Raw genomic sequence first — 16,966 nt, forward strand, 5'->3', positions numbered from 1 at the left:
GAAGGAGATTTTCACTCTGCAGCGGAGTGTGCGCTGATATGAAACTTCCCGGCAGATTAAAACTGTGTGCCGGACCGAGAACACTTGCACGCGAAAGGCAAAGGTCCCGAGTTCGAGTCTCGGTAAGGGCACACAGTTTTGATCTGCCAGGAAGTTTCATACCAGTGCACACTACGCTGCGGAGTGAAAATCTCATTTTGGAAACATCCCCCAGGCCGTGGCTAAGCCATGTCTCAGCAATATCCTTTCTTTCAGGAGTGCTAGTTCTGCAAGGTTCGCAGGAGACCTTCTGTAAAGTTTGGAAGGAAGGAGACGAGGTACTAGCCGAAATAAAGCTGTGAGGACGGGGGGTGAGTCGTGCTTGGGTAGGTCCGTTGGTAGAGCACTTGCCCGGGAAAGGCAAAGGTCGCGAGTTCGAATCTCGGTCCGGCACACAATTTTAATCTACCAGGAAGTTTCAGTAATAACATTTACTTCCTGAGCTGGACTAACTTCTGCTGCAACACGTTTATTGCTTGAACTTATGTATTCATTCCCTGAAATTTTTCATCATTTTTCCTCTTTGCTGCCACAATACATTCTCCTTTAATTCGTCGTTTATGTTACAAACATTTGCTGTCTCCGCCATTTTATTTAAGAATGAAGAGTAAGCGCGCGGAACATACAGTTAAACAGCAATGGCTTTTAAACCGTATGCCATCTCTTGACTGCAATTTTCATTCGTGGTAGTATTACTGGGCGTGGCGTGTAGATCCCACTTCACACAAAACTACAAAATTCTGTATTATGGCACTTAGAGGTTTTTTTTGTTTCAATTATGAGCCGGTGATTTCTGGGCTTAGTAGCGTCGCAGATGTTTATCATCGAGTTCAGATCAGGCGAATTTGGTGGCTAAACTTGATTTTGCTACAAGACAGCTCAGACCACTACAGCACGATTCTGAACATGCGACATAGAGAGATATCCTGCTGGAAGGTACCATAGCTGTTGGTGAAGAGATGAACCACTAAGCAATGCTGGCAGTCTGCAGCTATGTGCCTGTACTTTGCAGCTGTCTATGACTACCACAGGTCCGATGCACTCCCAGGTCAATGTCCACCATAGCGTAAGGGTGCACTTACGCTGCCACCTCACAGTTCGCTGCTAGCCGGCAGGATCCAACGATAATGAAATGGGCCCGCTGAGAGTTATCGAGCCGACTGAGTCTTACTGTCCATTTAACCAGCACCATTCCTGCTCGGTGGACTTGTTTCTTCACCGCTGGAATATGCTGGCAAGCAGCAAGCAGCGAGGTTGCAGCATTATCGCACCGTCATACTTCCCCAACCAGCCGATGTCCGTGGTGTGGCGCACGTTTAGAGCAGCATTCACTTCACTCATGATGTATCCAGACATAACCATCCATCTGATGGAAGAAGAAAGGTGGTTCATTCCACAAGGCGCCATGTTTCTACTGATCCACGGTCCAGTCCTGATGATCCCTTGCCCACTGCAATCGTAACTGACAACGCAACGTCGTCGGATCGACATGGGAGCAAGTAGGGCTCTTCTTCTGCAGGGAAGAACGTGCACCGCACTGTGTGCTCTGAAACACTTCTGGCTGCACTAGCATTGCACTCTGTCCTCAGATGTGCCACAGATCGTGGCCTAACCTACTTTCCACAGCACAGAAGTCTCCACCTCCACTCTCTCTGATGAGGCATAACATTGTGTCCTACTTCTGGTTTAACCATCCTTCAGCCAAGACGCTCACGACAGTAGCGCACGAACAGCAAACCAGTTTCGCCCATTCACCAGCACCAGGCCGCAACAAATGCCCTTGTCCATATTTGTTTATGCCAGTGGATTTCCCTGCTGTGGTCAGTATCGTCGGCAGAATGATTCCCCATTGGTCTCTGCTCTTTGAATATACATTCCTTTCGACGTTACGTGCCCGGAACCTCGCAAGGCGAAATTCAATCTTGCAGTAGGTAGTGCTCATAATTTTTGGTTAATGCATGAACACCACAAAGCTGCTAAAATTGTTTTATTTGTGCAGCTATTCCCGGCAATATGTAATCGTCCGTGAGAGCTGTGATCTAGGCTAAATGGTGTTGTCCCACACTGCAAGGTCGCCAACTTTCTCAGGGCTAAATAATAAGCTAACGATTCTAAAATTGTAGGCATGTGTCGTACATAATTAAAAGCTGCATACTTTCGAAAACAGTTACAACACAATACAAATTTAGAGAGATGTATATTAAAATGTCTTTTGTAAAAGTTTTTATAAAATATTAAAGAAGGTTTTATGGACGGTGGTTAGTGTCAAGGGCTATCCACGCAGAGGAACCTCTCAAACTAGCCTGTAGCGTATCGTGTGATGTGATGACTTGTTATGGCGTTTATTGAGCTCCAGAAAGTCAGCTGACGTGCCACCTCAACTTATTAGTTGTGTTAGCTGAATGGAGAAAATCTCTCAAATGATGTCAAGCCAAAACTTCTGAACAGTCTTCAAGAGTATATGGTCTTTTTCTTTCAATTTAAATCTTTCTTTCAGTAGCACTATTGATAATTGCCGTCCGTTATTACGACGCTCACTGTACACAACATTCCAACGTTGAAACTCACCCTCGGAGCTGCCGCAGCGTCGCAGTGAGTCTTGTGGGCAGTCGCCCCCGAAATCTACTCGGACGCGGTCTAGTGCCACGTGTGAGGCAAATTATGCGAGGTATTTGATCACCGATTAGCCAGGAAACACTTATCGACACCCTTGGATCAATTCCCAGGTCAGTCACGCTTATAAAACACGCTTAATAAGGATCTACAGCCTCATTTTGACTACGACAGAGGTTTGAATAGTCATCATTGCAACATCAGTGATAAGCTGTAGTGATGTAACACTGGAGAAATGGATCAGAGAATAGAACACTGTACTGAAAAACGCACGCCGGTTATATTCAGTTTCCATTTGGTTCCTTACTACTTCCGTAGAAACTCGACACAGGCGAGTCAAAGCTGTGTAGGTACACCGTAGAGTCACACTAAAATCGAAATAGTTCAACTTTGCACGGAAAAAAATCAAGATTATTAGCTTTAATGAATCCTAGCTAAGTCCGTCTCTTCCACCACGCACCATACCCACCTCAAGTAACAGTTATGTTGAATTATCGGTATTATATCTCTTTAAAAAAATGTAACTATTTATTTGGAGCAAAACACTCTCCTACTAAATTTGTTTGTCCTTTGATTTATCGTGATACGTTACTGATTTTTAGTGAAGTTAGTTTATACGTTTAGCTTTCAAAAAAATACAAAAGAGATATAATAAGCAAAATAATTAATTTCGTATGTTGCCAATTACGTATTATATCTGTTTTTATCGAGCGCCTGCTCCCTACAAATTACTGTAAATGCAATAGCGCAGTATTACTTAGCTCTAAAAAATGGCTCTGAGCACTATGGGACTTAACATCTGTGGTCACCAGTCCCCTAGAACGTAGAACTATTTAAACCTAACTAACCTAAAGACATCACACACATCCATGCACGAGGCAGGATTCGAACCAGTCGCGCGGTTCCGGACTGAGCGTCTAGAACCGCTAGACCACCGCGGCCGGCTTACTTAGCTCCAATTCACTATCACAGAAAATAGACAAGTTTTAATAAAATTATTTCTCTGGATTCCTTCAATTAATCTCACTGAATGTTTTTACATAATTTCTTCCGCTCCGACTATCAGACATTGTGCAGTGAAAAAATATTTTTCAATGTATCGCGTAATGGCAGCTAATTGTTAACAGTCAGAGATCACCGTTACTCGCTCCGCAGCAGCTGGAAACATGCTAAATAATTTTCATTAAATATTCTTTTTATAAGATAAATGTGACGTAGGTTCTTGAAATAACACACGGAGATCACTTTATACAGGACACAGTTTACAGCATTAAATATTTGCAATTACGTTACGACAGAAACAAATGCTAGCGCAGCACAATAACTTGCGCACCTTATTCCAGCTAACACCAGAACGAACAAAACAGAACAGACTAGACAGAAGAATGAGCATTGCATTGTATTTTATACTGTTACAAAGATAATATTTCTTTTAATTACTTACACATTATAACCTCATACAATAAAAATAATGTCTTTTCTGCATCTATCGATCTATATGGTATATTTTTACAGTTAGTGTTTTTACTTAGTGTTATTACCTTTCGCAGATAAATCGATGTTTGCAATTCATTTTGAGTCACATACAGTCATTTTTATTTATGTTTCACCTCGATAATGATGAATATTGCAAAAGGGACACTACATCACCTGAGATTGTACAACATCTCACTAAAGTTCAGAATATACATTATAAAATAAAGCAAACCACACTGAAAATTTAACCGTATACTTATGTCGGCAGTTTGGTACCCCTGCGACACTTGGTGCTGTCTTTAGTGTGACTCCCGCTGCCAGGTGCCCCGTGTGTATTGTGCAGGTGCTGCGGTCTGACGGGACGGTGTTGCGCGTGCTGGGTGTCAGACCTCTGGAGGAGCAGCCCGGCGTGCTGCAGACGGAGTTCGACCAGCCGACCGGCGTCGCCGTGTCGCGGGACAGGATCGCCGTCGCAGACAGCGGCAACAACAGGGTAAAGGTGCGTAGCGGCTGCCCGCCACAGCCCACTGGGGTGTGCGGACATTTGCCACGCCGGATATTCGCCACGGTTTTACCTGCTCCGAGGGGTTGGGTCTCTTGTCTCCCCCTCCTCCTCCTCATCGCTGTCGCGCAGTAAAGGTACTTACTGAGACTTTCCGCTGGATTACTTAACATAGGACCAGAATCTCTTTGGATTTTCCGCCACATTTCTAGAGAGACCTTCGTTGTGCAAACTACGAGTGCTATCCACAAACTACATTACGTTTTGGAATTAAAAATAAATAAAGTATTTTGAATTTTTTTATTATATATAGATGAAAGCCACACTTAAATACTACTTTTCTACATAGTTGCCATTTAAATTAAGGCACTTATCGTAGCGATGGACGAGCTTGGAAATTCCTTCGTCGTAAAATTCGGCCGCCTGCGCCTTCAACCACGTAATGACTGTCTTTTGGGACAGAAAAGGTGTGATTTTTGTGGATTTCCTAGAAAGAGGCACTACAATAAACTCTCAAAGGTACTGCCAAACTCTGCACAACCACAGAAGAGCAATACAAAACAAGCGCAGGGGAAAGTTGGGCTCAAAGATTTTGCTGATCCACGACAACGCCCGGGCTCACACGGCAAATGCCACTCGTGAAGTTCTCGGATCTTTTAAGTGGGAGTTGTTTCCTCATCCGCCGTACAGTCCCGACCTGGCACCGAGCGACTTCCACTTATTCCCAGCAATAAAGAAGTGGTTGGCTATGCAGCGTTTTGATGACGACGCACAGCTTCAAGAAGAGGTAACCACGTGGTTGAAGGCGCAGGCGGCCGAATTTTACGAGGAAGGAATTTCCAAGCTCGTCCATCGCTACGATAAGTGCCTTAATTTAAATGGCAGCTATGTAGAATAGTATTTAAGTGTAGCTTTCATCTGTATATAATATAAAAATTTTCAATACTTTATTTATTTTTAATTCCAAAACGTAATGTACTTTCTGTATAGCACTCGTATTAAATGCATCTCGCATTGAAATCCGAACCAAATTTCCAGCCTCAGTAAAACTTCGCAAATCTTGGAGATTTTGCGTTCGTCTAAATTATACGTGCCTTTTTCGGTGCTCCTGCAGCAGCTTTCTGTCATGTTTTGTGTACCATTGCGGATCAGTTCCGTCTCTTCTTAATTTATTTGGTATGAATCTCTCGAGTGCTGTTGATACTATTTCTTTGAACTGAAGCCACATATGGTCTTCACTTACATAGTTTAGAAGTATTGCAGACTGTCTCTTGGAAAGACGTCAAGTGAATTTTTAGCTCCTTTTATAAATAGATATATTTCGCGTTTAGTTTTGGTGAATTTCTTTGTTACGGAAGTGAGCCTCGCTCGACTATGTGTTCACTAATTCCTGTATCCGTCGTGATGCTTAGGATTATTTGTGGCTAAGAGGTCAAGTGTTATTTCGTAACCATTTACAATTTGAATGGCCACGTGAACTAATTGTTCAAAATAATTTAAAAAAAGCATTTAAAACAATTACGGAAGTTGTTTTCTATCTACAATATGGTCTGAAAATGTATTTTTGTAAATAAACGGAAGGTAGATTGAAGTCACTGCCAACTATAATTGTGTGAGTAGCGTACCTATTTGTGATGAGACTCAAGTTTTCTTTGAACTGTTCAGCAACTGTTTCATCTGAGACCAGGGGTCGGTAAGAGGAGCCATTTATTAATTTATTCCGGTTGTCGAATATAACCTCTGCCCATACTAAGTCACAGGAACTATCTGCCTCAATGTTACTTGAGAGCTAAAACACACATTACATTATTTTTCCTTAACTTGTGCTTCTTGTTTCTGTTGTAGTGGAGATCATTACAATTACGGCTTTTCCCTCCAAAACCTAGGATGCTTTCTCTGTGCCCCTCTAATTACCAGAGCTAAACAATGTAGAATAACAACGTACGTTACAAGCATAGCATTCTGTATTACTTCATTTCCTTATTTCTAACATTTTAAAATTGTGCGTCGACTTTAGATGGCATGTCAATCATAGGTATTCTTATCTCTATTTAGTGAACGTATTTTCAGTCACGTTTTGAACATTGTCCCGCTACACTTTATTAACTAATGTTTCGCCGCAAGGGATATCGGATTTTAGAGAGTAAATTAATATGGAGTATGTCGTTCTTCTTTTCAAACATTAACATTCCCACTTCTTCTTTCCTTATTGTCTTTTGGGCATGCAGTTGTAGTAATTAAAGTAGGCACAAATGCAGTGATCAAAAAGAAATGATTAGCGCACATTCACATTCTCTTTACAATGTTCCTTCTTGTTGCTCCCCTGCCGATGGACTGTTTCTATCGCGAGTAAGCGTGAAAGGATGCTACCGTACACAGAGAGGGATCTATATTTATACTTGGCAGAACTAATTACATACTGACATAATCGTCGGTATTGCTTTAGTTTCCCAAAAGTTATAAATATTTCGATTTCGGAAAAGAAGCTCTGTATTTCGCCAAGATGTCGAAGAAGAAGGTCCCTTACGTACTGGTTGTGTCAGGTAAGATGTGGAGACGGCGGTTTGAAAGCGGACAGAAAAAGCACGAGGAAGGGCGCCCCTTACCTGAGGGATCGCTACTCAAGCTACCTGGCGAAGAGGTAAGTGTGGAAAATGTCCGGCGTGGCAAATGTCCGGCGTGGCAAATGTCCGGCATTCCCCACTGGCGCTGCCGGCTGCAGCCCGGCTGGCAAAGTCAGCTGTCTCAAGCACACAGCACGACCCCCTGCTAGTGTCTCCGGTATTCGCCGTTTATTTTCCACACAGCAACTGCACGTTCTGGAAGCAAAGAACACAGTTGCTGACAGATGCCTGCAACCGTGCGAAGCCACGGTTCCAGGTGCGTTTCCATCCGCGAAGGGAGAGAGCAGAAGGACTCATACATAAAGATTGAATGAGCCTACAGGTATTTACCTGGGTTAATATCCAGCGAACCTGCAGATCTGAGAAGTACTTTGATGCCTTGATTGCTCTGTCCCAGAAGATGTGCACCAAACTACATGCATTTGCTCGTCCTCCTCTAGAAACCTATTCGCTCTTCCCTCTAGTATTTTACGTCAATTTGATTTATTACCTTATTTGTCTCAAAGAAAATAAAACAAATCAGTACGCTGCTAGAGGAAATAAAGACGGTCCACGCTCTAACCAACAACGTACCGTATGTATTTACCTCTTTGGTTATTCTTTCTCGAATTCCATACGAGCCTTCCACACTTGTCAGGCTTACCTGATTTACAAATGATAGAGCACAGCAATCAGTCGTCCTTTTTTGCAGGTTTTATTCGCCAAATCTAGATTTCTAGTGCCTAGCGATTATCAACGCAGTATCTCATAGTATGAACGCATGTCAGTTCCCTATTGTCAGCATGTCTGTTGCAGTTCTTTCAAGACTACTACTTACCTCATCTCACCAAGAGGATAGTTAATGGGACGCTACCAACCAGCGTATGAATGTGATCGAATGAGAACAAATGTGCTACGAAAATAACACCGATAAATGAAGGGCTTATTTCAATTGTGGTACAACACCATTACCTCCACTTTTCTGCCTATAATGCTTCTGAAATTAATGATTCAAATAAACGAAAAGAAACGTTCATCTCTAGCAAGAAGCCATATGCTTGAATATTTCTGGTATCTCAACAGCAGATTTTTAAGCGCTCATTTAACTTTAGGACTCTGTATCTCAATATGAACAAAAATGGACTTGTACCACTCACTATTGAAATAAGCCCTTCATTTCAAGTAGTTGTGGTGCGCAGGTCTTCTTTCTGCTTCAGACAGTTAGGTAAGACATCCACTACATTTTGGTTTAAACGTGCTTCAGACTAAGCTTTTGCGAACATTAAACATGAAAAAAATCACTCACTGCTGATAGATGCTGTTTAAGAACTTTTTAATGCTCGCCGGCCGGGATGGCCGAGCGGTTCTAGGCGCTACAGCCCGGAACCGCGCGACCGCTACGGTCGCAGGTTCGAATCCTGCCTCGGGCATGGATGTTTGTGATGTCCTTAGGTTAGTTTGGTTTAAGTAGTTCTAAGTTCTAGGGGACTGATGACCTTAAAGTCAAGTCCCATAGTGCTCAGAGCCACTTGAACAATTTTTTTTAATGGTCAACAACGTAGCATGCACCACTCCACTTCGCACCTTAATTCTTAATATCAGTTTTTGTAGATTACACACGCTTCACATATTTCATCATCAGTTTTAGTGTATTTCTGTTCTGAAGTTATGGTGACTTTCATAGCTAGTTTTATTTCTTTTCATAAAATAAAGTCTGTCTTTCGTATTGCAAACTTTTAATATCTTCCAGCGAAATATTCACTTAGTTACCCGTATAAAATGCTAGGCAGTTTAACATCACTATTACGAACAGTCTGGCGTTACTTTTGACGGTGTAGTCCTTCGTCTGTTTCCTTCTTCTTCCTCTTTTTGCCTTTTTATTTTTGAATTCAGTGTATGAAAACTGACAAGCCATTTCTTACTAAAAGATGCACAAACACTATTAAAAAGTTTTTAGAGAACAGTCCGAGCTTTTTTTTTCCTTAATCATAGTACTGGTTTCCCTCCAGCTCCTGTTTCAAACACGAAACCTACCGCAACTGAATGCTTGTTTTTTGTAGGTTTACAACATGGAGGGTGAGAAGATACTGGAGCTGTCCGGTGAGAACGGCCCGTTCAACTGCCCCGAGTGCGTGGCCATCGACCGTAGCGGCAGGATCATTGTGGGTGACAGCGGCAACCAGCGCGTGCAGGTGGGTGAGCCGGCGGTCGGTTGGTGGCCGGCTCTGCCGCCACGGGCTCCCACACCGCGACGCCTGCGCTACCTACCGATCTATGAGAACTACGGCCGGCCAGTTCCAAGGAGCCAACTAAGAGATCTATGGCGATATCGATGCAGGGCCGTGAACTTCGTATACAGGAAGACGACCAATGTGTAGCACATGCAAAGGGCGACAGAACGGTGCTACAACAACCTCACAGAAAATGATAAAAACTGGAAAAGATATTAGGGTTTCTCTGTTCTGTTGACTACCAGATCATTAGGTATGGGACACAATCTCGCTTGTAAAGGGACTGACAAGGAAACCTGGCGTGTTCTTCTCGAATGAGCCACACTAGTTTTCGTCTTCGCCGATTTAAGGAAACCTAATTTAAGTTATTGCTCCTTACCTTCCGGAAGGCGTCCGATACGATTCCGCACTTCGCATAAGCGTAAAATACGATTGTACCGGATGTTGGATCGGTAGTGTGATTGCATTCAAGAGTTCCTAGGAAACACAACGCGACATGTCTTCTTTAATGGAGAGAAATCGTCAGACATAAACGTAACTTTGGGTGCACCCGAAGGGAGTGTATCTTCATCCACATCTGTACTCTGCAAGCCGCCGTGAGGTGCATGGCAGAGGGTACGTCCCATTGTACCAATTATTACAGTTTCTCCCTGTTCCATTCACGTATCGAGCGCGGGAAGAATGTCTCTGTGCGTGCAGTAATTATTCTAGTCCTGTCCTTACGATCCTTGTGTTACCGATACGGCGGGGTTTGTAGTAAATTCCTAGAGTAATCATTTAAGGCCAGTTCTTGAAACTTTGTTAATAGACTTTCTCGGGACAGTTTATTTCTGTCTTCAAGAGTTTGGCAGTTCACTTCCTTCAGTATCTCTTTGGCACTCTCCAACAGATTAAACAAGCCTGTGACCATTCGTGTTGCTCTTCTCTGTATACATCTGTATCCTATCTGGTACGGGTCCCACACACTTGGGCAATATTCTAGAACCAGCCACACGACTGATTTGTAAGCACTGTGCTCTGCAGACTGACCGATGTGCCGCAGTATTCTACAAACAACCTTAAGTCTACCACACGCTATACACACTACAGGTATTCGGATTTAGGTTATGGCATGATGGATGTGCCTGCCATCATTGGCCATGGTGTGGCGCAGACGAATAGCGAAATTCTAAATGAGCGGCTAACGTGTCGGAACATCGATGCTGTCGATGACAAAAGAGTGGCTGTTTTCAGTTCAGCAATGGTTTTAAGGTTATTGCTGTGCATCTTGTCTTTAATACAGCCCCACAAAAAGGAGTCGCATTTGTTCAGATCCGGTGATTATGGCGGCCAATCGAAGCCAATGGCAGTGGCTTCTGGGTGCCCCAGAACCAAGATCCGCCGCCCCCCCCTCCCAAAGTGCTCCTCCAGGACATCAAACACTCTCTTGCTTCGATGGGGTCGAACTCCGTCTCCCATGAACCATATCTTGTAGAAATCAGGGTCGCTTTTGATCATAGGATGAAATCATCTTTCAAAACCATCACGTACCGTTCGATAGTCACAATACCGTCAAGGAATAACGCACCGATTATTCCGTAATTGGACATTGCAGACGACACATTCACCCGTTGAGGGTGAAGACACTTCTCGATCTCGAAATGCGGATTCTTAGTCCCCCAAATGGGCCAATTTTGCTTATTTAGGAACCCATCCAAATGAAAGTGGGTTTCGTCGCTAAATCAAACCATCCGAGCGAGTACTAACTCCCACCATGCCCCGCGGGTCAACCGTACAGTTTTAACGTCCTGAAGCAAACCATTCACATGTTATGACGATTTTATTTCATATAGATCAATAGTTGTAACCTTGTACATGTGCAAACAATAAGTTTGGCTTTGAGAAAGTATGTCCTCATTAGTACAAACGTATTCGAAATGTAAAGGTTTCGATTAAGTCGCCGTCTGATTTATGTAGAATTTCACCCATGATCCACAAAATTGAGAAATGTGGTACAAGCGTGGCAGCACACCGGAACATTGTGGTGCTAGTGTAAGATGACAGGTAGCGCGCCAATATGGCCCAAGGAGAACAGGTGGAGCAGAGCGTCCCAGGTCACAGACGGCATCTAGAGGGTCAGTACAATCCTAGGCGGATAGATCGAGCATGACGTGCAAGATCAGCTGACCATGACCGTCTGCACGACGTTATCTCAGACGTGAAGTGTGCAGCAACACTCCTAGTTGCGGTTGAACAACTGGGGCAGCTAACTGTACAGTAAACTTTACGACATGATATGGGGTTGTTAGAAAGAATTCGTAACTCGCAGCAGAAGAGTGTGGAGAATTGCATCCAAATGAGAGGACCTCATCTGGAGCACCTTCTTTAACAGATCCGAATTTCGTATATAACGTGCATATGTAGTATTTTATTCGTTATCAGGAAGGCCAAAGGGGAAATTTAATCCCCATTACATAGGAATTTTGTCGTAATGATCACATTTCAAATACTCTGGTACTAACTAGTACAGTATGTCACACTGAAGACGATGTCGGCTCGTAACCACGCATTGGCAATTATCTCGCAGACTGTTCATTTGCGGACTCATGCCTACTTGGAAGTTCTTGCTCCTGTTTTCGTATAGGAAATATTTTGGGTTGGTGACGTTGGACAGCTTTTAGGCGTCTTAGGAAATGCATCATACGGAACTGAGCTGTAAGTTATCTTATTACTCAGTATCGAGTTCTGCAGATTTCAGATCATCCACAGATGATCTTTATCAGATCAGATCAAACTAGGCATAAAGTGTTTGCAATGGCTACATCTAGCGCCTCATAAAATATTACTCATAAAACCGTTACACACGTATTACGCACAATGTCACTTAATTATATAGAAATAAACTTGCACAAAATATTGAGCTGTGTATTCCTCAAACGCTGTGCTTATAAATCTAAAACGTTCTACAGCAATATAACACGTGCAATATCCAACAAGACCTCTTTCTTAGGATGTAAACATGGAAGTGTCAGGAACTGCTCAAAGTCCCTAGTCTATTGCTGCTATTCACCAAATATCTTAATTTAGAGCACAAACACATTGGTAAAAGTTCAGCTTCAAAACTCATTGTGTCTAATTACAATACAGAACCAAATGCAATTACAAGAATACCGGTAAAAATTAAAAATAAGTGTAGAATCAGTCTGTGTATTTAAAATACGTTCGTCTTAAATGCTAGTGAAGACGTGTTACTGTATTTTTTTACACATGTAGCCTAACTATGTTGAAAGTACAAACATATTCCGATTATAAAAAGCAAACGGTTTTACAGAGTTAGTCAATTCTCATTAAAAATATGATCATACTCCAGTTATAAAATGTAATTGTTTCACAATCATAGTCCAGTGGTCTAATCCTACAAATCATGTTCTACTTGGATTCATCAGACCAAACTACAGGCTTGTAGTACATGAACTTCAGCAGCTGTGAATATTTTTAGTGTTCACTAGACAGAGCCTCTGACCACTAATCTCTCTGGACACAGTCACACAGTTGCCAAATCCTGGTCCCGCACCAATTTTCAACTTTCCCCACTGATTTCAACCAGTGCCTCCTCGCGGCCAAGATCTGTAATTTCTTTGTGTCTTGATTCACACTAGCTGCTGGATAAAAAAAAAAACAGTCCGTTCTTTCAAAAATGTCCAAAAGAATGGACACCACATATATTTGTTTATGCTTTACATTGTGCACAAAACCTCAATAATGAATTGTCATTCCAATCTTTAATTTTTGGTAGTGTTGTCGTCATTACGTTTATAGTCATGCATTGTATTTAGGCAGTGAGTTAATTTTGGAAGTTAACTGTTTAAAATATGATTGTGCCATAACTCGATTTTGGACAATGGCAGCAGTAGCCGCAGTGCAGCGTACGGCTAGTGCCTGGTGAGGCGGCCACACGCCACACAACGCTGTCCTGCGGGTTGCCGCCCTGACAAACGCCTACAGCCGATGCCTTTCATCCCCACTGCGACATTCGCTACAGTGACGACGGCGCTACGATACGATCACCGGACACGGCCGGCGCTAGCCCGCCGCCGCCGCCGCAGGTCACGTGACTCGGCCAACTTCCTTGTATTCATACGCGGGGAAGCCTTTATAGGATCACCACCTGCTTGTCCGAAAGAACAGGCACCACGCACTCACATAATCGATTCGCCTAGATGGTCAGTGGATCCACGCCAGTCAGCGCGCCTACACAAGTACGTCCGACCTCCTGCGGGAATCTCAGAGTAGCGAGCACGCAGAACATGGACGGAGACTGCGGATAGGTGGATGGTGCATTGGTCAACGCATCTGCCATGTACGCAGGAGATCCCAGCTTCGAATCCCGGTCCGGTACACATCTCCCATCGTCACCAATGCATATGAGATCGGTAATCCCTGCAGATCATGACGATTATTTACGTTCTTTCTTTCGTTGCTATGTGGACACCATGTTGCTTGTTGCATGCACCATCCCGCAATGGGATAGATTACTAGGTACTAAGAGATGTTCCTGCCACTTCAGTGTTTAGAATGTCAGACAAATCTAATACTGGGGATGACACATGTTACACCGCAGTAAAAATTTTCAGAGAGGTTTAGCATTGCAGTTCAGCAATACGCAGTTCTATGAGCATATTTTTATATAATTACGTCTCTCTCAGTGCATAATACACAAATAGTGTATGTGAGAATAGTGTTTTATGAGGCATAATCTGCTGTCGTTGTATACACTTTATGTACAGTTTATTCTCTGTTTTGATACTGATGACCTATATGACTGGAACAGCAGAGTAGGATGAAATGTTTTTGTAGAAAGCTGAAACAGAAAATCGGTTACAAAACTGAAAGGTTAAAACCCCTTCGCCGTGGTTTCAACGTTTATAAAGATCGTTTCACATGCTGTGGTGTTTATAAAATTACACATGGTGATCGCCGGTATTACACAGGACAGACAGGGATACCGTCCAAAGTAAGATGCGAATACATAGAAAGATAGGTCCCTTATCATTTAGCTACAAAATAGCAGCTCAGCAACTGGAAGCAGTTAATTCCATAAATTATCTGGGAGTACCCATTAGGAATGATTTAAAATGGAATGATCATATAAAGTTGATCGCCGGTAAAGCAGATGCCAGATTGAGATTCATTGGAAGAATCCTCAGGAAATGCAATCCGACAACAAAGGAAGTAGGTTACAGTACGCTTGTTCGCCCACTGCTTGAATACTGCTCAGCAGTGTGGGATCCGCACCAAATAGGGTTGATAGAAGAGATAGAGAAGATCTAACGGAGAGCAGCGCGCTTCGTTACAGGATCATTTAGTAATCGCGAAAGCGTTACGGAGATGATAGATAAACTCCAGTGGAAGACTCTGCAGGAGAGACGCTCAGTAGCTCGGTACGGGCTTTTGTTAAAGTTTCGAGAACATACCTTCACCGAAGAGTCAATCAGTATATTGCACCCTCCTACGTATATCTCGCGAAAAGACCATGCGGATAAAATCAGAGAGATTAGAGCCCACACAGAAGCATACCGACAATCCTTCTTTCCACGTACAATAGGAGACTGGAATATAAGGGAGAACCGATAGAGGTACTCAGGGTACCCTCCTCCACACACCGTCAGGTGGCTTGCGGAGTATGGATGTAGATGTAGAAGATGTAAACAGCAGCTCCTAAGTGAAGCTGGGGGAAATGTGTACAATTCTACTGCGCTAACGGAGACTAGAAGACTTTGAACTTTTGTATAAAGAAAGGAAAGGCTACAGGCTTGACCTGCGGGAAGTGTCAGAGAGTTTTCAACATTTCACTCACCGAGATGGATCAGTTTTAAACGAACAGATGCAACTCAAAGATAGAAATTTCTTAGATAGGTTCAGACCCCTACTTTCTTAACGTAAGTAGGAGTCCGTATGACTATAAGATATGTCACTTCCCTCGCCTGTTAATGCTAATGGTACTTGTACTTCGTCTTTGTCATGATGAAAATATACAGGGTGTGTCACAAAGAATCATCCTATTTTTTAAAAAAAGACCTTAACTATTATGTTATTTGAGATATTTGCGTGGACACCTTAATGTTGGAAACAGGAAACCCTCGACTTCGGATGACAGTTTGGTTCATCACGGCGCACCCTCCTTGAGCATAATTCTAGCTCTCTACGTTGCCACAAGCTTTCCTTAGGCCAAGCGTTCCTATGTGACGCTGGTGCAACCCGCTGGTACAATGGTTGTACACTCGTAAGGAAGTACCAGATGACTACAACCGTCTTGTGCATGTGTTAATTATTATGGAGGTGAAACTTTTTGAATGACGCCTTTAGACTATATTTTTACGTACCTCTACCACAACATGTAATCCAGTAAGTCTGAATAATTTTTTGGATTCGTAACGAGATATATTACTGTATCTGTGAGTGTGTGTGTGTGTGTGTGTGTGTGTGTGTGTGTGTGTGTGTGTGTGTGTGTGTGTTTGTGTTTACTGTTAACTTGTTTAGGCTGTCAATATTTTCTCCTGAAGAAGACGTTTAAACTTTCCATTTTGCAACTGACTGGCTGTTTACCGTTTCCACAAGAAGATCTTAATATAGAGGGTGACAATTATTGAACTATATGAAAAAAAGAACGTAAATTAGATACAAACCACGGCGTGCACACACTTTATTCAACAGGTGAACGTCACTACAGATATTCTGATTTAGGTTATGTCATGTTGGATATGTCTGCAGTCATTGACGATGATGTCGCGCAGACGAATAGCGAAATTCCGCATGACCCGCTGAAGTGTCGGTGCATCGATGCTGTCGATGTCCTCCCGAATGGCTATTTTCAGATCAGCAGTGGTTTTCGGGTTATTGCTGTACACCTTGTCTTTAATACAGCTCCACAAAAAGGAGTCGCATGTGTTCAGAGCCGGAGAATATGGCGGCCAATCGAGGCTATTACCCCAGACCCAGAATGCGGTCCCCAAAGTGCTCCTCCAGGACATCAAACACTCTCCTGCTTCTAGGGGTAGCTCCGTCTTGCATGAACCACGTCTTGTCGAAATTAGGGTCACTTCGGATAATGGGGATGAAATCATCTTCCAAAACCATCACGTACCGTTCGGTAATCACCGTGCCACCAGGGAATATCGCACCGATTATTCCGTGACTGGGCATTGCACAGCACACAGTCACCCGTCGAGGCTGGAGAGACTTCTCGATGGCGAAATACGGGTTCTCAGTCCCCCAAAGGCGCCAATTTTGCTTATTGACGAACCCATCCAAATGAAAGTGAGCTTCGTTGGTAAACCGAACCATATTAAATCCCATCACGACCCGCGGCCAAAGGTGCAGTTTGAAAGTCCTAACGCAGACAGATGAGAAGTCGCAATTTTATTTGATATACAGTACTGGCTTTTAAATTGCTACGCCAATAAGAAATGCAGATGATAAACGGTTATCCATTAGACAAATATATTATACTAGAACTGGCATGT

General features: G+C 43.1%; 1 protein-coding gene across 1 annotated transcript in view; it reads left to right on the top strand.

Annotated features, from left to right (window-relative positions):
• LOC126267909 (RING finger protein nhl-1-like) overlaps positions 1-16,966 on the top strand; it is a 62,524-nt gene that overhangs the window by 37,924 nt on the left and 7,634 nt on the right. Inside the window, exons 6-7 of the mRNA XM_049973219.1 lie at positions 4,472-4,627; positions 9,294-9,425. Of these exons, the coding sequence (XP_049829176.1) occupies positions 4,472-4,627; positions 9,294-9,425 (288 nt within the window). The remainder of the gene's footprint in view (positions 1-4,471; positions 4,628-9,293; positions 9,426-16,966) is intronic.

The sequence above is a fragment of the Schistocerca gregaria genome, chromosome 4 (assembly GCF_023897955.1).
Source record: "Schistocerca gregaria isolate iqSchGreg1 chromosome 4, iqSchGreg1.2, whole genome shotgun sequence".
Taxonomy (NCBI): Eukaryota; Metazoa; Arthropoda; class Insecta; order Orthoptera; family Acrididae; genus Schistocerca; species Schistocerca gregaria.